The sequence below is a fragment of the Phocoena phocoena genome, chromosome 20, assembly GCF_963924675.1.
Source record: "Phocoena phocoena chromosome 20, mPhoPho1.1, whole genome shotgun sequence".
In the NCBI taxonomy this organism is placed as follows: domain Eukaryota; kingdom Metazoa; phylum Chordata; class Mammalia; order Artiodactyla; family Phocoenidae; genus Phocoena; species Phocoena phocoena.
The window spans coordinates 41807206-41825895 of record NC_089238.1 but is presented as its reverse complement, the minus strand read 5'-3'; the positions used below and the strand labels follow the sequence as shown (position 1 = coordinate 41825895).

The following is an 18690-nucleotide window of genomic DNA, read 5'->3' as shown; positions in this document are numbered from 1 at the left end:
AAGACAGAAGACCTAGCATTACTATAGAAGCCACTTATAAATCCTTAAATCAAATGGAAAAAAAATTAATAGGTCTAGGGCAAAAGTATAGGAGTGACGTGTTTATGTTCACTTTAAGTGCAAAGTCAGAGGAATCAAGATATAATCAGTGAGTCAGGATGGCTCATGGAAGGGCAGGGACAGGTAAAGGATGTACATTTGCATCAGTCTGGTGAGTCTCCGTTAGAATATGACTAATTTACATAGCCAGCCCCCAAACAATGGGCTTCTCAAATAGGAAATGGAGATTTCTGTGTTCTATTTTCCATTTGGGATATGGTTTGAATTTCTATTTCTATTTCTTATTTTTAAAATATTTCTATTTTTTAAATAAGAAAAAAGAAAAGCAAAAAAAAAAGCACACTCTCAACTATGGAAATAAAGACTATTCAAATCACTATTCTACCAGAAAAACACGAACCAATCAGTTCAACTAAATCCAATAACAGTATAACTTAAGAAAAACTATTCCATTGGGGAACTTCTCCTTGACAGTTCTAAACAGCAGGACTATAATATGACTCTAGCAACTGAACCAACCATGTTTTTTTCAAACTACATGGGAAATATAAAATTAGGAGTGCTAAGTAAATCTACCAAGAAATGGGTTTCACATTAACAACAGGCCCCAATAAAATTTCTTTTCTTCTTAAGGACAGCCTAGAGAGAGTCAAATTCTAACATACCAAGCATCAGTATCAGAGTTTAATCCTCAAACTCAAAAATCCATTCCTTACTCATTGCTAAGAGTTACGTCCAGTTTGACTTCAGATCAGATTTCATAATACTTGCACTAAACCTATTCTGCTTTCTTGCGGTCTTCTAATCTAATGTGGTATGTCACACACACATATGTGCCTACCTTCCCACCTTATTCTGACCCCTGGTCTCTAAACTCAGCTACTCAGGCCTTCTATCAGTCTCTTAAGTATACCAAGCTCTTTCCTGCTTCCCAGCCCTTGTACATGATGTTTCTCTAACTGGGAGAGCTTCCTCCATCTGCACTGTGCACACTCCCAAACTCCTATGCAACAAGTCTCAGCTTAGACTTATATGTGTGTCCTCAGTGGAAACCTTCCCAGCCTAGGTTAGATGTTATGTTCTCTTGGCACCCTCCACTTCTCGTTTGAGGTACTTCATTCAATTCTAAGTATATTTTTTGAAATAGTTATTTAATGTCTGACTCCCTCACTGGCTTTGAGTTTCATGAGGGTAGGGACCATGTCTATTTGTCCACTGCTCTATTCCCAGCACCTTAGCTCAGAATCTGGCATATAACAAGTAGGCAATAAATATTTTTTGAGTGAATAAATTTTAAAATTATATAAAAGATACATGCACTAGAAACAAAGCTTTAACATGCTACATGATATGAGTTGAACAATGGATCCTGTGCTAAAATGAAACTATTCAAAACATGGAATCCTAAGCAACCAGCAGGTTACAAAGGTTCTCCCCTGACTACAGCAGTAGGGACAAGGGCTGAGCTTTGGATAGCCACTACAGTGAGGGCCAGAGAATCTAGCGTTCACCACAGATGCAAAACACTGTGCCAGGTATTTCCAAATCCAGCTCGTGCCAGGTCAGAAAGGGTCCTACCTTACTGATGGGGAAGTCTACCCAGGTAACAAGGTGGAAGTGTTAAAGTTTTCTTATCCTCCACTTTGGAGAGAATTCTTATTAACAACCTGACTTGTTTATCCTGGTTCTCCTGTGTAAAATATCCATTCTGATTTCTCACAAGGGTATGAAAGGGAAGCAACAGATTTTTCTCTTCTCTTCTCCCTCCTTTCAAGTTTGGTTCACATCTGCAACTCACCTGAGTGGCTCCTCCCAGCATGACGGCCACCAGCCCCATGGACATGCTCAGTGTCTGTGATTCCACAGTGCTCTCTGCCTGGTGGGCCAAGCTTGCACATGCTCGCTGCAGGGTTGCTGCTACAAAGTCCACAACCTACCACAGAAATGGGATTGAGAATCAGTGAGGAGTAAGGAAAAAAAATCTCAAAATTCTCTTTACATCTTACATCTACCTCCTCATCTTTTCCCTCATCAACATCACGATAGCAAGAAGCTTCAAGAACAACTGCTACCATGTAGCAGGCATGGCGCTCAGTATTTTACATGCACAAGCTCACTTAGGTCTCCTATCAACTTTAGGATGTACTCTTGTCCTCATTTTCAGATGAAGAATCTTAGACTTAAAGAGGTGATCTGCTCAAGGCCATACAGTCAATAAATGAGAAAGCCCATTTATATTTTCTCAGATCTTTTAATACCCCAATCCACCTTCCTTTACTTTTCATGAATTTTGCCAGGAAATTAAAATGAAAAATCATTTGTTACTTTCTGACCATCTTAGAGTGTCCCAGATCTGCTTCTCCTAATGAGGATTGCTCTTCAATGATTCCTTCCCCCCGTTTTGACAGTCTAGTTCTAGTAAGCAAAGAAAGGGGGAAGAGGCATTAATTTTATTTAGAATTCAGTGTCCTCAAACAATCTACACAAACGATCCAGAGTCATTTTTTAAAGTATCCAATAGTTTTAAAGGATTAAGATTATTCATATATAAGATTTTACATAGCATTTGGCTAACAACTAAGCCTTAAATGGAATTAATTTGGTCGGCATCATTTTAACTGGGCTTGGATTAATCATCTTAAGTAGAAACACATTTGAATAAAAGACAGCCTACACATACCCATACATGCATATGCACACACGTGCACGTGCACACACTCACATGCACATTTAGGATTAATGGCTCAAAAGGGAAAAATCATTTTGAAAATGGGATGGCTGAAATAGGTCTAAATATGCAAGCTTGCATGTTTAACTCTCTGGGCAAATCACATGCTATGCTAGAATCTTTATTGCAGGCTTAAAGTCAGGAGAATGGCTTGTTAACACTTGTCTTTTGGAGCAAGGCAGGAAACTAGAAAGGTTATTAAAAGTTCCACTTACTGTAATGAACCATGCTGGTAACGGCAATTTTCACCACCCTCTCTGCCTAAGAACTTATTGATTACTAGAAGTTAAGGACACTGGCTTTTCCCAGAGAAACTGGTGGATCTACCATCTTGGGCCACCTGTTTTGCCTCCAAAGAGTTTTCTAAAGCACTCCTTGATTATAGGAAGCTTCTATTTCACACAAATATACTGTTAAATTGCTGGAACAGAACACTATCTAGTCTTCCAACTTTTTCTAAATTCCTCTTCTCTATGTATTTAATATTGCTAAACAAGTAGTATGATCCTATTTTTGTTAAAAAAGAAACTTCCAGTTTGTATGTAAAATAAAAAACCTGGGGGCTTCCCTGGTGGCGCAGTGGTTGAGAGTCCGCCTGCTGATGCAGGGGACGCAGGTTTGTGCCCCGGTCCAGGAAGATCCCACATGCCGCGGAGCAGCTGGGCCCGTGAGCCATGGCCACTAAGCCTGCGCGTCTGGAGCCTGTGCTCCGCAATGGGAGAGGCCACAACAGTGAGAGGCCCGCGTACTGCAAAAAAACAAACAAACAAAAAACAAACCTGGGAGCTGTTAACTGGTGTTGACAGCCAGCTGTTATTGTCATTTATGAAGTACCCTTTCCCCCAAACCTTGTAACAACGAAACCACTATACCCCTTTGGACAACAGCTCCTCCCCTACTATTCATTTCCTGTGATTTTATGGGGCTGCCAGCCACAAGAATAGTTATGTGACTGATGCCTGTTGTAGAATTTATGTATATTGAGGAGACACATATTTTTACTTAAAATTTTTTATAAAGCTACATAATTCTAAAAGCCAAATATTCCTGACAGTTTATAATGAAAAATGGCAGTGCCCTACCCCATTTCTCCCCACCTGATTCTGACTCTAGAGGCAACCAGTTTTAATTATTTAGCTATTTAATTTAGTGATAACATTAAGCAGTTACTATTTACCAGGTACTGCTCTGAACATATTACAGGTATTTACTCATTTAATTGTCACAATAATCCTATGGGGATGTGTAAACCTGCTGCCAACATTCTGGCAACTGAGTGCAAGGGAGCTGAGGCCTTACTGCTGAGTCTGCAGGCATCGACTTAATCCTCCCGTTCTGCAGTGTGCTACTACCACCCAAGTTCAGAGTATTTGGGTTCAACCTCTCTCAAGAATAAACCTCCAGTCTTCTGCTGCGGAGGGGAGGTAGCTGTACAAAGTTAAGGAAGAAGTCAAAGGGTTTACCTCTTGTGGAGCCTTTCAAGCTGGTTTTTTTTTTTTTTAAAGAAGATGTTGGGGGTAGGAGTTTATTAATTTATTTTATTTATTTTTGCTGTGTTGGGTCTTCGTTTCTGTGCGAGGGCTTTCTCTAGTTGTGGCAAGCGGGGGCCACTCTTCATCGTGGTGCACAGGCCTCTCACTATTGCGGCTCTCTTGTTGCGGAGCACAGGCTCCAGACGCGCAGGCTTAGTAGTTGTGGCTCATGGGCCCAGTTGCTCCGCGGCATGTGGGATCTTCCTGGACCAGGGCTCGAACCCGTGTCCCCTGCATTGGCAGGCAGATTCTCAACCACTGCGCCACCAGGGAAGCCCTCAAGCTGGTTTAAGCTCTAAATTCAGCTCCATCTTTAGAGCTTATCTGGTGCCTGCAGTCCTTCTAGGGTTCTGCAAGGAGAAGTGACTTGCTTCTTTTTCTCATTTCAAAAAACTTTTAACAGCTCTATTGAGGCATAGTGCTTTGCTTCCTGACTTCTTCCATGCAGGCACTTAGCTTTCCATTTTCTGAAGTTGCTGAATCAGCTACTATTTTCCAGTTTCCAAATATTGTTATTCTCTTCTCTAATGTGTCTCCTCCTCTCCTGCTCTGTTGGTCCTTGTGGTTTCCAGAGGGAACAGATAAACACTTTTGTTCAATATACCATCTGAATCAGAAGTCCCTACTTTTTAAAAATTTGTACTTCTGTGTTGCTTAAATGTTTTTACAATGAGCACATGTTTCTTGTGTTAAAAAATTTTAACATACGAAAAAGACCACAGCACGTAGAACCCCTTCTATTCTGCCAATTACAGAGATCCAGTTACAGAAGGGTGCAGACTGTGGCAGTTTCCTGGAAGACCAGGAAAAAGGGAATCTGCTCATTCCACTCCATATACACTGGTGCCCTTGCTGATCCCTCCTCACTCCAGGCATGCTCCCTCTCATCTGGAACACTCTTCCCCTAAGTATCTCAATAGCTCCCTCCTTCCCTGCTTCAGATCTTTGCTCAAAAGTCACTTTCTCGCTGAGTTTCTCCATGACCACCCTATTGACCTTACCACACTCCCTTTATCATCCCCTTTCCTTGCTTGATTTTTCTCTCTGGTACTTATCACCGTCTAACGCCCTGTGTGTTTTTGCCTACTTGTTTACCATCTCTCTACTGTCTTTCTCTCCCTCTATGTAAATGTAAGCTCCATGAGAGCACAGATATGTGTCTGTTTTGTTCACTGCCGTGTCTCTGATACCCAGAAGAGTACGTAGCACATAGTATGCTCTCAATACATATTTGCGGAATGAAAGAACTCGGGAATTGGAACAGGGCTCTGTATCAGTACAGACTGTTCCACGCCTCATTCCTCTCTGCATCACCTCACATACTAATATGCCATCTGCCAACACACTTTATTGAATTTGTAATCTTTCACCCATGAATACTTCTATATGCATTTCTAACAAATAAGAAGATTTGTTTTTTATATAACTACCATACCACGACTACACTCAATAAAAATTCCTTATATCTTCTAATACCTGGTCCATGACTGTCGCAAAAATGTCTTCATACAGTTGGCTTGTTTGAATCAAGATCCACACACTGCATTTCGTTGATATGACTCAAGTCCCCAACAGTCCTGCTCCTCTTTAATGCCATTTATTTGATGAAGAAGCTGGGTCATTTGTACTATGGAATTTCCCACATTATGGATTTGGCTAATTGTTTCCTCATGGCACTTAATTTGCTCCTCTACCCTGAGTTGCCTTGATCAGATTTAGGTTCACATTTTGGGGGGTTTGTTTTCTATTGTTTGGGGGTTTTGAGGGGAAGAACCCTTCCCAGGTGGTATGGCATACTTCCTATGGCATTACATGAGGAGGCACATAATAATGTCTGCTTCTCATGGTGATGTTAAGATTAACTGGTCCAAAATAAAAAAAAAAATTTAAATAAATAAAAAAAGATTAATTGGTCCAGGCTGAAATATTCAGGTTGACATTACTGATATTTGCATTAACCCTGAAATCCACCAAAAATAAAATGTATAGACAGATGCGAACATAGATAAATATGTGATAAAGCATGTATAATAAAATGTTAATTGTAGAAACTAGGTAGTGGGTATACAGGTACTCACTATAAAATTGTTTCAAATTTGAAAGTTTTTGTAATAAAATGCTGGGAGAAGAAAGGAACAGTTGGTTTGGGTGCCAAATGGCCTAATACATTCATTATAAAGTACCCCTAATGGTTTTAGCAACATTGATGATTGTTACCTAGATCCATTTTGTTATTAGGGGATTGCAAAATATAATTTTCTAGTTCTCTTTTTGAGTTTTTCAGCTGTGGTTCTTATACAAAGAAAAAAATTTCTTCGTTGACTAGTTACACGGGAAAGATAAATGCTTTATTCATTCCCTTCATTTATCAATTTACAAAATAGTGAACTGATGCCTCAGCAACCTCAAACATGTCTTACAAGAGATTTTTCGGGGGGGTGGGAGGGGACTTGACATGTTTTAATCCACTGTAGGTATTATTCTTTGTAATGCTCAAATTGTCCTACCTGTGGTCAACAGGAGCCCCTCCAAGTTGGCTCCTGAATGCCACTGACATGAGCCCGCTAACCTCGGATTGCTTCAAGATGCCCTGAGGCTTACAGTACAATTCCTGCCCTAGACCCGAATGAACCTTTAATCCAATGAGTTTTGTGTTCTTTTTGTAGGAGATAGTATTTAGAAACTATAATCTGGTACTGGGGACAGTTATTGCTACTGGATTGTCATTGCTTCTTGGCATTGACAGTGGACTGAGCTAGAAAATACCTGCTTTTTAAAAAGAGAAAAATAAATTATGAGTTCATATAAACACTTCCAGTTAGAACTTAATATTATAGGAGTTTTACTCGTTCGTTTGTTTGTTTGTTTGTTTGTTTTTTCAGTACGCAGGCCTCTCACTGTTGTGGCCTCTCCTGCTGCAGAGCACAGACTCCGGACGCGCAGGCTCAGCGGCCATGGCTCACGGGCCCAGCTGCTCCGCGGCATGTGGGATCTTCCCGTACCAGGGCACAAACCCGTGTCCTCTGCATCGGCAGGCAGACTCTCAATCACTGTGCCACCAGGGAAGCCCTACTCAAGTTCTTTAATTTTATGTTTATAACTCTCTTTCTTATGCTGAAAATCTTGTTTCCTAATTATGTTAACAAAACTACTTATAACTTATTTATTACTTGTATCTATACACGTGTGTATTTCAAAATAATATACCAAAATTATTACTAGCAGTAAGACTACCAAATGCAGTTCAATTTTTTGTGTGTGTGTTTCTTTTTGTCCTGATATGTTTTAACCTCAGCTGACGATAATTTAATGGGACAAATCACTTTTGTATCAGCCTAACACCACCGTTCCTTAATTAGGAGTAAAAGAAGATAAGTGGGAAGGCTTAAGTCGTATCAGTTTTTAGACCATTTTCCTTTCCAACTAGCATCCTGAGACAAAAACATAAAGTCTGGATGAAAAAGTCTTTAGGGAACTGATATAATAAACACAGGAGAAACAAATCACCCTACTAAATAATATGGGGTCAGTGAACTGAAGGAATAAGAGGCCAGGAAAGAAATAATGAACATAATTCTCATTAAACAGGCACGATAAGTCAGAGCTGACAGGCAGCTGCAAATTTTCTCAGCGGGAGCTGTAGTGAAATGCTGCTTGGCAACACCAGAAGGCAGATGACAATGACGATGATACAAAGAGCTGGAGAGTCAGATTTAAGCGTGACAATCATACCATCTTACAATTGACTATTCACCAACCGAGCAACAACTAACTGTGGCAAAGTGGTAAAATATAATGACTACACTGCCTATACTTTAATACTTTTATTTTCTATTTTTAAAAAAGCTGGTAAAAATAATGTCTGAGCCATTAAATTCAGGCACTGATTCACATAGTTACTCTACTCTGAAAGCATTAAAAAAAAAAAATCTGGGGGCCAGCGTGAGCACCCTGCAGCGCCTGGTGGAGCAGCTCAAGCTGGAGGCCGGTGTGGAGAGGATCAAGGTCTCTCAGGCGGCTGCAGAGCTTCAACAGTACTACATGCAGAATGCCTGCAACGAAGCCCTGCTGGTAGGTGTTCCAGCCAGAAGCAACCTCTTTCGGGAGCCCAGATCCTGTGCTTTACTCTGAAGACTGTAGTGAAGAAGTCCACTGAGGAATGCTTTCAAGCACCAAGTGATGAATGACTGCCTACAAATCTCATGAACACACTTCTCCAGCCAAATGACTTTTAGATATTTCACAGGACCTTTCCTGTGGCCTGGTCCTTTAGCCAAAATTCTACAGAAATTTATGAGTTTCTACTCAAGGAAACTGGGTGAAGGAGTAGATTTTAAATAATAATGGCCTGGTTCTTTGCTGAAGTGCTTTATACTTAAACAAAAACCTTACCACCAAATATACCAAAATATACCTCTTTCATTAAGTGTTTCTATACTTGGAATGTTACATATGTTTTATTTACTAGATGTTTACATTTCGGGAAGGAAAACAGTATTGTTTGTCAAAAAAAATTAAATATTTGTAATTTGTTGTTCCCGACTAAGATTTTTATACCATAACAAAATTTGTTCTTTTCTCATGAATTTATAATTTCTAAATGAAGACAAGCAAGTATAAAATTGGGGGAAGAATGGGCTGTATTAATCAAATGATACCTTGATTTTTCTAAATAAGAAGATTGTTTTATTTTGAACACTAAACATGAGAGCTGTTTCTTAGCAAACTTGTTTGAAAGGACTAATGTTGTATTGTGTATTAGATTGACCCATCCTGTATATGAAGCAGATTTGATCTTTGTCTTCTTAAGTTCCTCTACTTTATAATGGTGGTTTTACTTTAAAAAAAATACTAAATTATTTCATGTCTTTAAAACAATGTTTAAATGTGATCTACAGAATATTACAAATGATTTTTTTAAAAAGTGATGTGAAAATATTTCAACCTAAATGAATACTCAATGTTATAAGTGTTTTACTTTGATGATGTGCCTTTGATTTAATTTGGGACACTTAAAAGAACACTTTATTTGTGCTTGTTATCACCTTTGAAGAGCTTGGAAGTAAAATTTCTGCTAATGACAGCCAAAAAAAAAAAAATCTGAAAACTTCACAGGCAAAACAAAACAAACAACACTTCACAGGCTGTTGTGGAGATAAGCTGTGAGTTAGAGGACCTATACAATTCAAGGTGATCTTATCATTAGTGATTTTTTTTTTCAAATTTGAGTTTTAATCATTCTCAACTTTTAATGCACATTAGAATCATCCATGGAGCTTAAAAAAATACATATGCCCAGGCTCTAATGCAGCCATGCTGAATCAGAATCTCTAAAAGTGGTCTAGGCATCAGTATTAGGAAAAAGATCCCAGACAATTTTATTTGCACCAAAAGTTGAAAACCACTGTGATATATAAATATTTTAAATAATTCTCAGTTTCATGTGCATGAGAAGCACCTCAGCAGTTTGTTAAACATGCTGATTCCCAGGACCTATGAAAGTACTGATTTTCTTAGCCTGGTGTGGGCTCAGTAATTTATGTTTAGCCTGAATTCCAGGTAACACTGATGCAGGTGTCATCAAACCACACTCTGAGTAAACATTTCTTTGAACATTTTGGGGAAAGAATGAAAGAAACCGAAATAGACAAATACCACCAGGCTGGGAACCGGCATGTGGCCGTCACTGACCTGAGTGATGTTTGTGAATATCTGCTCAGACATTCTCTCACACAGAACAGCTGTAAGCTGGAGGACCAGCAGCTTCCGCTCCTGACCTTCCACAAGAAGAGTCTGGTGCTGCTCTAATTCCAAGAGGCTTTTGCTGGAGAAGAGCTTTGATTTTAACTCTGCTTCATCTTCCACAGCCATGTGAGTCAACTCCTATCAGTGTGGGAGAAAAGAAAAAGAGAAAAAAATCCTGTACAACTACGGATTTCAAAAACAGCTAGAAAACTGTTTGAAATGTGTATATAGAGAACCAGTCTGTTTTCATTACAGCATTATGTACAATAGCCAAAAACTGGAAACAACTTAAATGTACAGCAATAAGCATAAATTGGGATGTATTTATTACATTGCAGCAGGTGAGATAAATGAACTAGATCTATATGAATATCAATATAGAGGGATCTCAAAAACGCGGTTGAATGGAAGATGTAAGTTGCAGAATAATACATATATCATGATACCAGGTATACGAAAATTTTAAACTTCATAATAAAAAACATACATACAGACAAAGAACTAATTTGATAGACTACTTACTTTATCACTATTTTTATGATCTCTACCACTAGCTTCCCTTGAACTGAGGTCATATAACATTTCCAAACCTTTTTTAGAGACTATTACATGCTTTCAGCACCACACCTCTTTTTCCCTAAGATATTTGGAACTAAACTTCTACTAATAGATAATTCATTACTGTGGGTTTTGTAAGCTTTTCCCTAGCTTTCACACTGTAAATTTCCTTGGGAAAGGAAATCCTTAGGTTCCTTAAGAATTCATGCTTTACCTTAATAATTGACAGTTTAGAGGAGTGGTCCTCAACTGTTTCTGGGCAATTTTGCTCCCCAGGGGGCACATAGCAATATCTAGGGACATTTTTGGTTGTCATAATTGGGAGGTGACACAGACATCTAGTGAGTAGAGGTCAGGGATGCTGCTAAACTTCCTACAATGGACAGGAAGCCCCCACCCCAAGAAAAAATTATCCAGGCCAACACGTCAATAGTACAAAGGCAGAAGAACCTTGGTTTAGAGCAAAGCCCTTTGACTTTTTGTTTTTTAAACAAATTTTAAAGAAATTATCCAATTAAGAGGGTATTTTCTTGGAATGTTATTTATAGTGAATGGCTGGGCAGGGGGATGAATGTGAACATGGGAGGTGAGAAACATCGAAAAAGTATCACCCACTTCAGTTCTAGGAATGTTAGCCCTGATTCCCTCCTTGCATTCTCCCACACCCACACCAACCTTAAACTCCACAGACATTCTCTTAGAGTTGACACTTTATTTAGGGAAAACACTAAAGAAGGCAGAGATGGACAGGGAATCAGAGATATCGGCTTATGGTCGCTAGCAGTACAAACAAGGAGTTTGTAACTTATGGGGCATAAGTTACTGTCGGAGATTAGGGCAAAAGGAAGCACAACCACCAGGCTAAGAAACACACCCGGAAAAGGTTTCAAATGGCTACAAAATGAAATGAGAGAGGCAGAACTGCTAAATCTCCTTTGCAAATACCTGACAAAACAATAGTCAGAAAGGATAAGGGATTACTCTACAGCTGTAAAACCTACTTTAACTTCCAAAGAGTTCTTAATGTCAACACAGAGCAAAGATTAACCCTTTAATAGATCAACAGCTCTACTTTGGTCATCTCTAAAATTTCAGTGCAGATTATCTTGGAAAGTAGTTCAATCATATGTGTACTGCTGAAGGTAAATTTCTTTTTGACCAAACCAAAGGCTACTAAAAAATAAATTACCCTTATGTCCTCTATTTCTCCTAAATTAAGATCTAATTTTAGGACCTAAAATTATGACTGCCTTGAAAATTCAAAGAGGCTCCTGGTACTATCCTAGAATAAAGCTCATCATGAACTATACTTAGTTCTTACCTTCAGGCAGAAGATGAAGAAGTCACCTGCCAAACCACATTCCTGGCAGTGGGACAGCAAGTCCCCAAGGTGCTCTACCTGGCACTGCTCTGAGGACACCTTCTGGTATAGGGCTTCATCTTCATCTTCATCACTGCAATGCAGGGTAAGATTTATCACCCAGAGAAACTATTTTTTTGGAAACCCCATTAATAATCTTTTAAAGTAACATGCTATTTCCATACAGCAGATCATTATAAAGAGCTAAAAAATTTGTTTAAATTATTTTCCTGTTTCTCCATGCTGAAAAGGTATTTATTCTCAGAAGCTAGGCTATCATGTCCTACATAGTCATTTGCTCAAATGGGGAAGATTCATTTTAAGATGGACGTTGAAGAATTACTATTATTTCAATAAGTTGCAAAAGCAAGGAGGAATTAAAGTATAGATTTATGCAGATATTCTGGTTCCTGAAGAAAAGAAGAGAAAGAGAAGGCTGAAAAGCAAGAGCAGATCACAGAGAGCCTTGGATGCCATTCAAAGGAACTTGGACCTTTTTTCAATGAGCCACTAAGGGTTATGGGCAGTGGAAAAAGACATGATCTTCATAGGAAGAGATTCAGTCAACCTCAGTGAACCAATTGTTGAGTTATGAAAATGCATAAAGGCGCAGAAAACTGAGGCAGCCAAATTTCCAAGTAATAAAATGTGGCTAAGTTATCAAAAACGGTGCCATGATTTCTGCAAAAAGTTTCAAGAAAATTCTCATGAGGTACTATGGCTTCTAGCTTTCATTCATCGGTAAGTGTAAAAGCCAATATATAGTATTCTTATACTGCATCATGTAAATAAATACAAAGGTACAGAAGACATACCAAAACACTAAAATGTAAACAGTGATTAGGATAGTGGTTGATTTTTGTTTTTCTCTTTATGCTTTTTTGTATTATACAAAGAACATGTATTACTTTTGTGATGAAAGAATAAAATTTCTGGGACTTCCCTGGCGGCGCAGTGGTTAAGAATCTGCCTGCCAGTGCCGGGGACACAGGTTCGATCCCTGGTCCGGGAAGATCCCACATGCCGCGGAGCAACTAAGCCCGTGCGCCACAACTACTGAGCCCATGTGCCACAACTACTGAAGCCCGCACGTCTAGAGCCCATGCTCCGCAACAAGAGAAGCCATCACAATAAGAAGCCCATGCACTGCAACAAAGAGTAGCCCCCGCTTGCCGCAACTAGAGAAAGCCCACGCGCTGCAACGAAGACCCAACACAACCAAAAATAAATAAAATAAAGTGGTTAATTAAAAAAAAAAAGAATAAAATTTCTTTCAGATTAAATTGAGAAAAAAATGACAGATGCTGTTTCATTTCATTGAAAATACAATTATTACAGTTAATTTGGCAAACCGTCTAACTGGACAGTATGTCCCAATCTGCCAGTTCACTTAATAGCATAGCCTTTATACTCCTTTAGTAGAATGAATAACCTAGAAATTACGCTTAGAATTACTTCCTATATTATCCTAGAATCTTCCAGAGTCCTTCAGATCAATCATGTTATCTCCACCACGTTTTATGTTAGAAGAAAAGCTGAAATAGCTTCTAAGCTTCTGTGAACCACCCCAACTGTCAAAATGAAGTACTGTATTCAAGTATTCTTTTAAAAAAAAAGACATGACAACAACTACCTTAAGAAGCATTATTTTATTCATTCTTAAAATTTCAATGAAAGAGTCAATTCCAAATAGTTATACTGAGTTCCAGAAAGGTAAAAATTCTGGATCCGAAGATCATGAAATCTAAGCTGCTCTTTTAGACTTTCTTTAATCAAACTTATTGATTATTGGTGCTTCTGGGCAGAATGGTAGAGTGAAAGGTAAGCGGTGATAAAGACCAGGCGGTGATATGGACCCTGCCCTTGGGGGACTAGCACCATGAGCAGGATCTTTAGAACAAATCATAAAATCACACACACACACACACACACACACACACACACACACACACACACATTTATTTGGTATGGTGTCAATGTTTTGGAGAGTCTTCAATACCTAATGAAAGCTATGGACCCTATTTTCAGCAAAGAATCCATGTTTGCATATAAAAAAATCTGTGTATAATTTCAAGGGGATTATAGATTCCGAGAAGTCCATGTACAGACCCCAGGTTAAGGATCCATTGCTTCTGGCAGTGTATGGAGATCCATTCAATCACTGCCTATTCACTTTTTTTCCTACCAAGAAGAGATACTGTAGTTTCAATAAGAACTATTGATTTTGACATATTTACATAAAGACTTGTTAAGACAGCAATAAGTTTGAACTGCTGATAAGTCACATACTATAAAATTCTCTACCTAGTCCCTAAATTGGTCCCAGGATAAACTATTCCGAGGGGTTTTTAAATAAACATGCCAAAAAATATTAAGCTCTTTCAGTTCGAGGGCATAGTTATAACCGCAAAACCTACTAATGCTCAACAACTCTCAGTAAATTAGTAGCTTAAGTTTGTACTGATAATTCTGTTTGCAATCAATGTGTTTTTTCTATTTTCCTCAAGACTCTCATATTGAATAAGTGTTTTAAAACTTAACCAAATTAACCATGAACTTAAATAGTTAAATTTAAACACTTTAACAAATAGCAGCACTTTGAATGTGATGTGACATCTGAGTAGCTGCCACCAGTTAAATATTACATGGACTCTGATCAACAAGAACTTATGGGGCTTCCCTGGTGGCGCAGTGGTTGAGAGTCCGCTTGCCGATGCAGGGGACACGGGTTCGTGCCCCGGTCCAGGAAGATCCCACATGCTGCGGAGCGGCTGGGCCTGTGAGCCATGGCTGCTGAGCCTGTGCGTCCGGAGCCTGTGCTCCGCAACGGGAGAGGCCACAACAGTGAGAGGCCCGTGTACCACAAAAAAACAAAAAAAAAACCCAAGAACTTATGTTCGTAGGTAGTAACATCTACACATCACCTAGAAAATGGAAATAATTTAAAATACACTTGTGAGATGTAGGAGAAATAAAATTATCCGTTCCACTAACACTTGTTAGCCGCCTTCTAAACAACCCCTAGGAGAAACAAACCCCCATCATAAAATTACCATAAAAGAGAGCTTTGAGACAATTTCCCTTAGGATTAAGTCTGACTCTGAACACACATATACCATTCTGAGTGTCAGAGGGAGAACTGGATTGTTATAGTGTTGAGGGTGAATATATGTCTGCCTTTTACTCTTTTACTCTTTGTGCAAAGACTTTGTGAAGTAAGTGGGCTTGCTGTGATGCAGAGCTGTGAGGCTCCAGTAAATTGCACCTATTAGCTAGCATCTAGGAAAAACCTGGAGGATCATTTAAGGCTCACCTTTCACTTAGAGATATCAATAAATAGCAGCACCTCAGCTGCTTGAGTTTCTGGTTTCCTTTCTATCAGCACCCCTTAGTGGACGAGTCACAGAATGGCCTTTAGAGTACAATTAAATCTGAAGAGAGACAGCAAAGGATGGGTGGACTCACCAAACGGCCTCTTTGATGGTAATCATGATGCCACCTTGAGTGGCAGCTCTAAAGTGGCACAGAGAATGGAGAGAGGGCACAGTTTTGTCCAACCCTGCAAACCCTTTCAGGCTAGTAATTGCCTTTTTCCTCTCCAGTTTCCCCAGCATCCATAATAAGATCTCTTGGCAAAGTGACCTGGCAGAAAAAAGCAGTTATAAATGAGCTTGTCATCTTACTCTACACATTTAACAAGCTAACATAAAAAAAAGAAAGAATGAAAGTCAGGTTCCATGCATTCTAAAGGCTGGCACAATCATCTAGTACTACTGAAGTGCAGGAGTGGAAACTATGCTTCTTGTGAATTTCAGAATGCAAATATCCTGAAATTCAGTGAGCGACTGACTAATCTCTGGTTGTAGAAGCAGCCCTGATATGACACATGAGCCCCACATGATTTTTTTTTAATTCCAAATGAACTCATTGCCTTTGAATCAGGCACTGTGAAAGAAAAGTTTACAGTGATCAAACCATCTAAGATGGGGACCAATAACTGGAGACCAAGAAACAGCACACCAACAAATTCTTGCTGATTCCTTATCCCCTCTTCTCCGTGCCAGTCAACTAGGACAGGAATGGAATAAACGTTTGCTTCTTCCTTCTCAGTCTTTGATGAGGACATGATAGTGCTGTGAGGACTTGGGCTTCAAAACTAAAACAAGAGTTATTATAGGAATAATGTTTTGAAGCCAAATGCACATATTTATAGCCTCCATCTTCCACTGCACTTTCTCTTGTCACTTCCCTCATGTCTGTGGGCTTCAGTGATCGACTGACCAAAAGCTAGAGAGTTAAAGGCAATATGTAAGCTTCAAATAATATGCAAGACTGAGTACTTCGCTTTATAACTTAATGATGATAGTGACTATTTATTGAGCTTATTATTTGCCAGGGACAGTGCTAAACACTTCAATGCATAGTTAGTCTTCATAGTAACACTATGAAGAAGATACTACTATTGCTGAATATGAGATTACATGTGGGGGATTTCCAAACACCAAAAATCAGAATTCTGTAGGATCTTTTTTTTAAAAATTTTTATTGGAGTATATCTGATTTACGATGTTGTGTTAGTTTCAGGTGTACAGCCAACTGAATCAGTTATACAAATACATATATCCACTCTTTTTTAGATTTTTGTCCCATATAGGCATTAGAGAGTATTGAGTAGAGTTCCTTGTGCTATACAATAGGTCCTTATTATCTATTTTATATATAGTAGTGTGTATTTGTCAATCTCAAACTTCCAGTTAAAGTCTTAGAAGGAGGAAGAAACAGCGTAAATCACTGAGAAAACAGAGCTGATACAAAATGAGCCCTACTTAAATTCCAATACAAAAGATTATTTTCTGGATGACTAAGGAATCCCTTCATTCTCAACAACACTGTACAGCACTAACACCAAATCCAAGCCTAAATTACAGAGTGCCACATTCAGATCCAGATTTCCCCAGCTTGATTTCTAACTACTCACAAGGTATTTATGATCCAATCTCTATTTCCTCCTCCCTAGACATGTAATTCCAGTATTTCTCACTGATCAAACAGTGGCATGTTCATACATGTAAACGGAGATTTCATTTCTGATGTCTAAGAGGCTGAGGAAAGTCATTCTAAACACTAGATCCAATCCCGTGCAATCTGCAAAGCTCTCTTTCTTTTCTAGAGAACTATCAAATGTTCTCCTGACTTTGAAAGAAAAAAAAAATTATAAAGTGGCGTAAGTCATATTCAAAATAAGAACAACATACAAGAAAGACTTCAGTATTTACAAACAATAAGGTTCTCTAGATTGCTTACCTTATGTGAGACACACTGTGCTTGGTAAAACAGTAGAGAGAAAAGAGCACTCCCAGGACAGGAAGCAAGGAATCCACCAAAACTGTTAAAGGTTCATTCCCGACCACGTAAACCTAGGGAAAAGGAAATGGTGGTACACTGAGTGCGAGGCCGGAGCAATGGGAATCAAACACCATACACGAATTAGCAGGGCTTGGAGGCTTATCTTAAGCAACACTCTAGCCCTGAGGTGAACAATTGTAGCTCTAAGCCTAAGGAAATCATCTGAGATTAGCAGACAGGTTGCATCAAAGGAAGACTAAAAAGGGAGCATTGCTCTTTCATGCATGCAGCCTTAAGAGCTGCTGGGTGAACCAGGTAGGTGAACCCATTTTCTGACCCCTTCCTTTCCTACTTCTGACTACCTCAAGAGTCTCTTCACCTATTATTCATCAATACAATAATTACCTTACTGCTAAAGGCCCTGCTATTAGAAACTAACAAGCCATGACCACCAAACAGAAAAGCTTAAGACTAGATTTGAAAGAAAACAAAGCAAAACACAGCTTGCTCTAGATTTGTCATTCTTAAGATGTAACTGTCACATGGGCATGTCCTATTCTCTCCAGTTCAATAAATGTGCACCTAGATCTGCACTGGCTTCACAGGGTTAAGTGTGTGAGGATTCTGATGTTTATTAACAATAACTATGTTAACTGTTTTATTTGTACCTTTTAAAAAGGATTCAACAAACTCTTCTGAATCTACTGGAATCAAAGTACTGTTCTAAGCACTGTAGTGAATATAAAAGTGAACAAGAATTGTTCTCTCTCATTGTTTGTGATCTAACAGGAAAAATAAAACCAATAAAAATAAGATTAATGTTAATATTATTATTATTCAAGGTGGATAATTTAAAGTATCTTATGAAGTGCCAAAATGCTATTCAAAACTCCAATCAAACACAATAGGATTTTATTTCACTTTATTTTTTAAAATTCTACAAGCTTACTGTTATTTATTTATTTATGGCTGCATTGGGTCTTCGTTGCTGCGCGTGGGCTTTCTCTAGTTGCAGCGAGCGGGGGCTACTCTTCATTGTGGTACGTGGTCTTCTCATTGCGGTAGCTTCTCTTGTTGCGGAACATGAGCGTGCAGGCTTCAGTAGTTGCAGCATGCAGGCTCAGTAGTTGTGGCTCGTGGGCTCTAGAACACAGGCTAAGTAGTTGTGGCGCATGGGCTTAGTTGCTCCACGGCATGTGTGATCTTCCTGGACCAGGGATTGAACCCGTGTCCCTTGCACTGGCAGGTGGATTCTTAACCACTGAACCACCAGGGAAGTCCCCACAATAGGATTTTAAAATGCAATTCTGTTCTAATAAATTAACTAAAACTTGATGGTATAGACAATAATAATAATAAAA

At 39.0% G+C, this 18690-nt stretch overlaps 1 protein-coding gene and 1 pseudogene across 1 annotated transcript in view; one reads left to right on the top strand and one right to left on the bottom strand.

Annotated features, from left to right (window-relative positions):
* The window catches only part of TANGO6 (transport and golgi organization 6 homolog), a 179283-nt gene that overhangs the window by 115756 nt on the left and 44837 nt on the right, over positions 1-18690 (bottom strand). The window contains exons 8-12 of the mRNA XM_065898388.1: positions 17288-17400; positions 15449-15625; positions 11945-12077; positions 10012-10203; positions 1859-1993 (exon numbers count right to left, since the gene is read on the bottom strand). Coding sequence (XP_065754460.1) covers positions 1859-1993; positions 10012-10203; positions 11945-12077; positions 15449-15625; positions 17288-17400 — 750 coding nt within the window. The remainder of the gene's footprint in view (positions 1-1858; positions 1994-10011; positions 10204-11944; positions 12078-15448; positions 15626-17287; positions 17401-18690) is intronic.
* Positions 8179-8451, top strand: LOC136140823 (guanine nucleotide-binding protein G(I)/G(S)/G(O) subunit gamma-10 pseudogene; annotated as a pseudogene).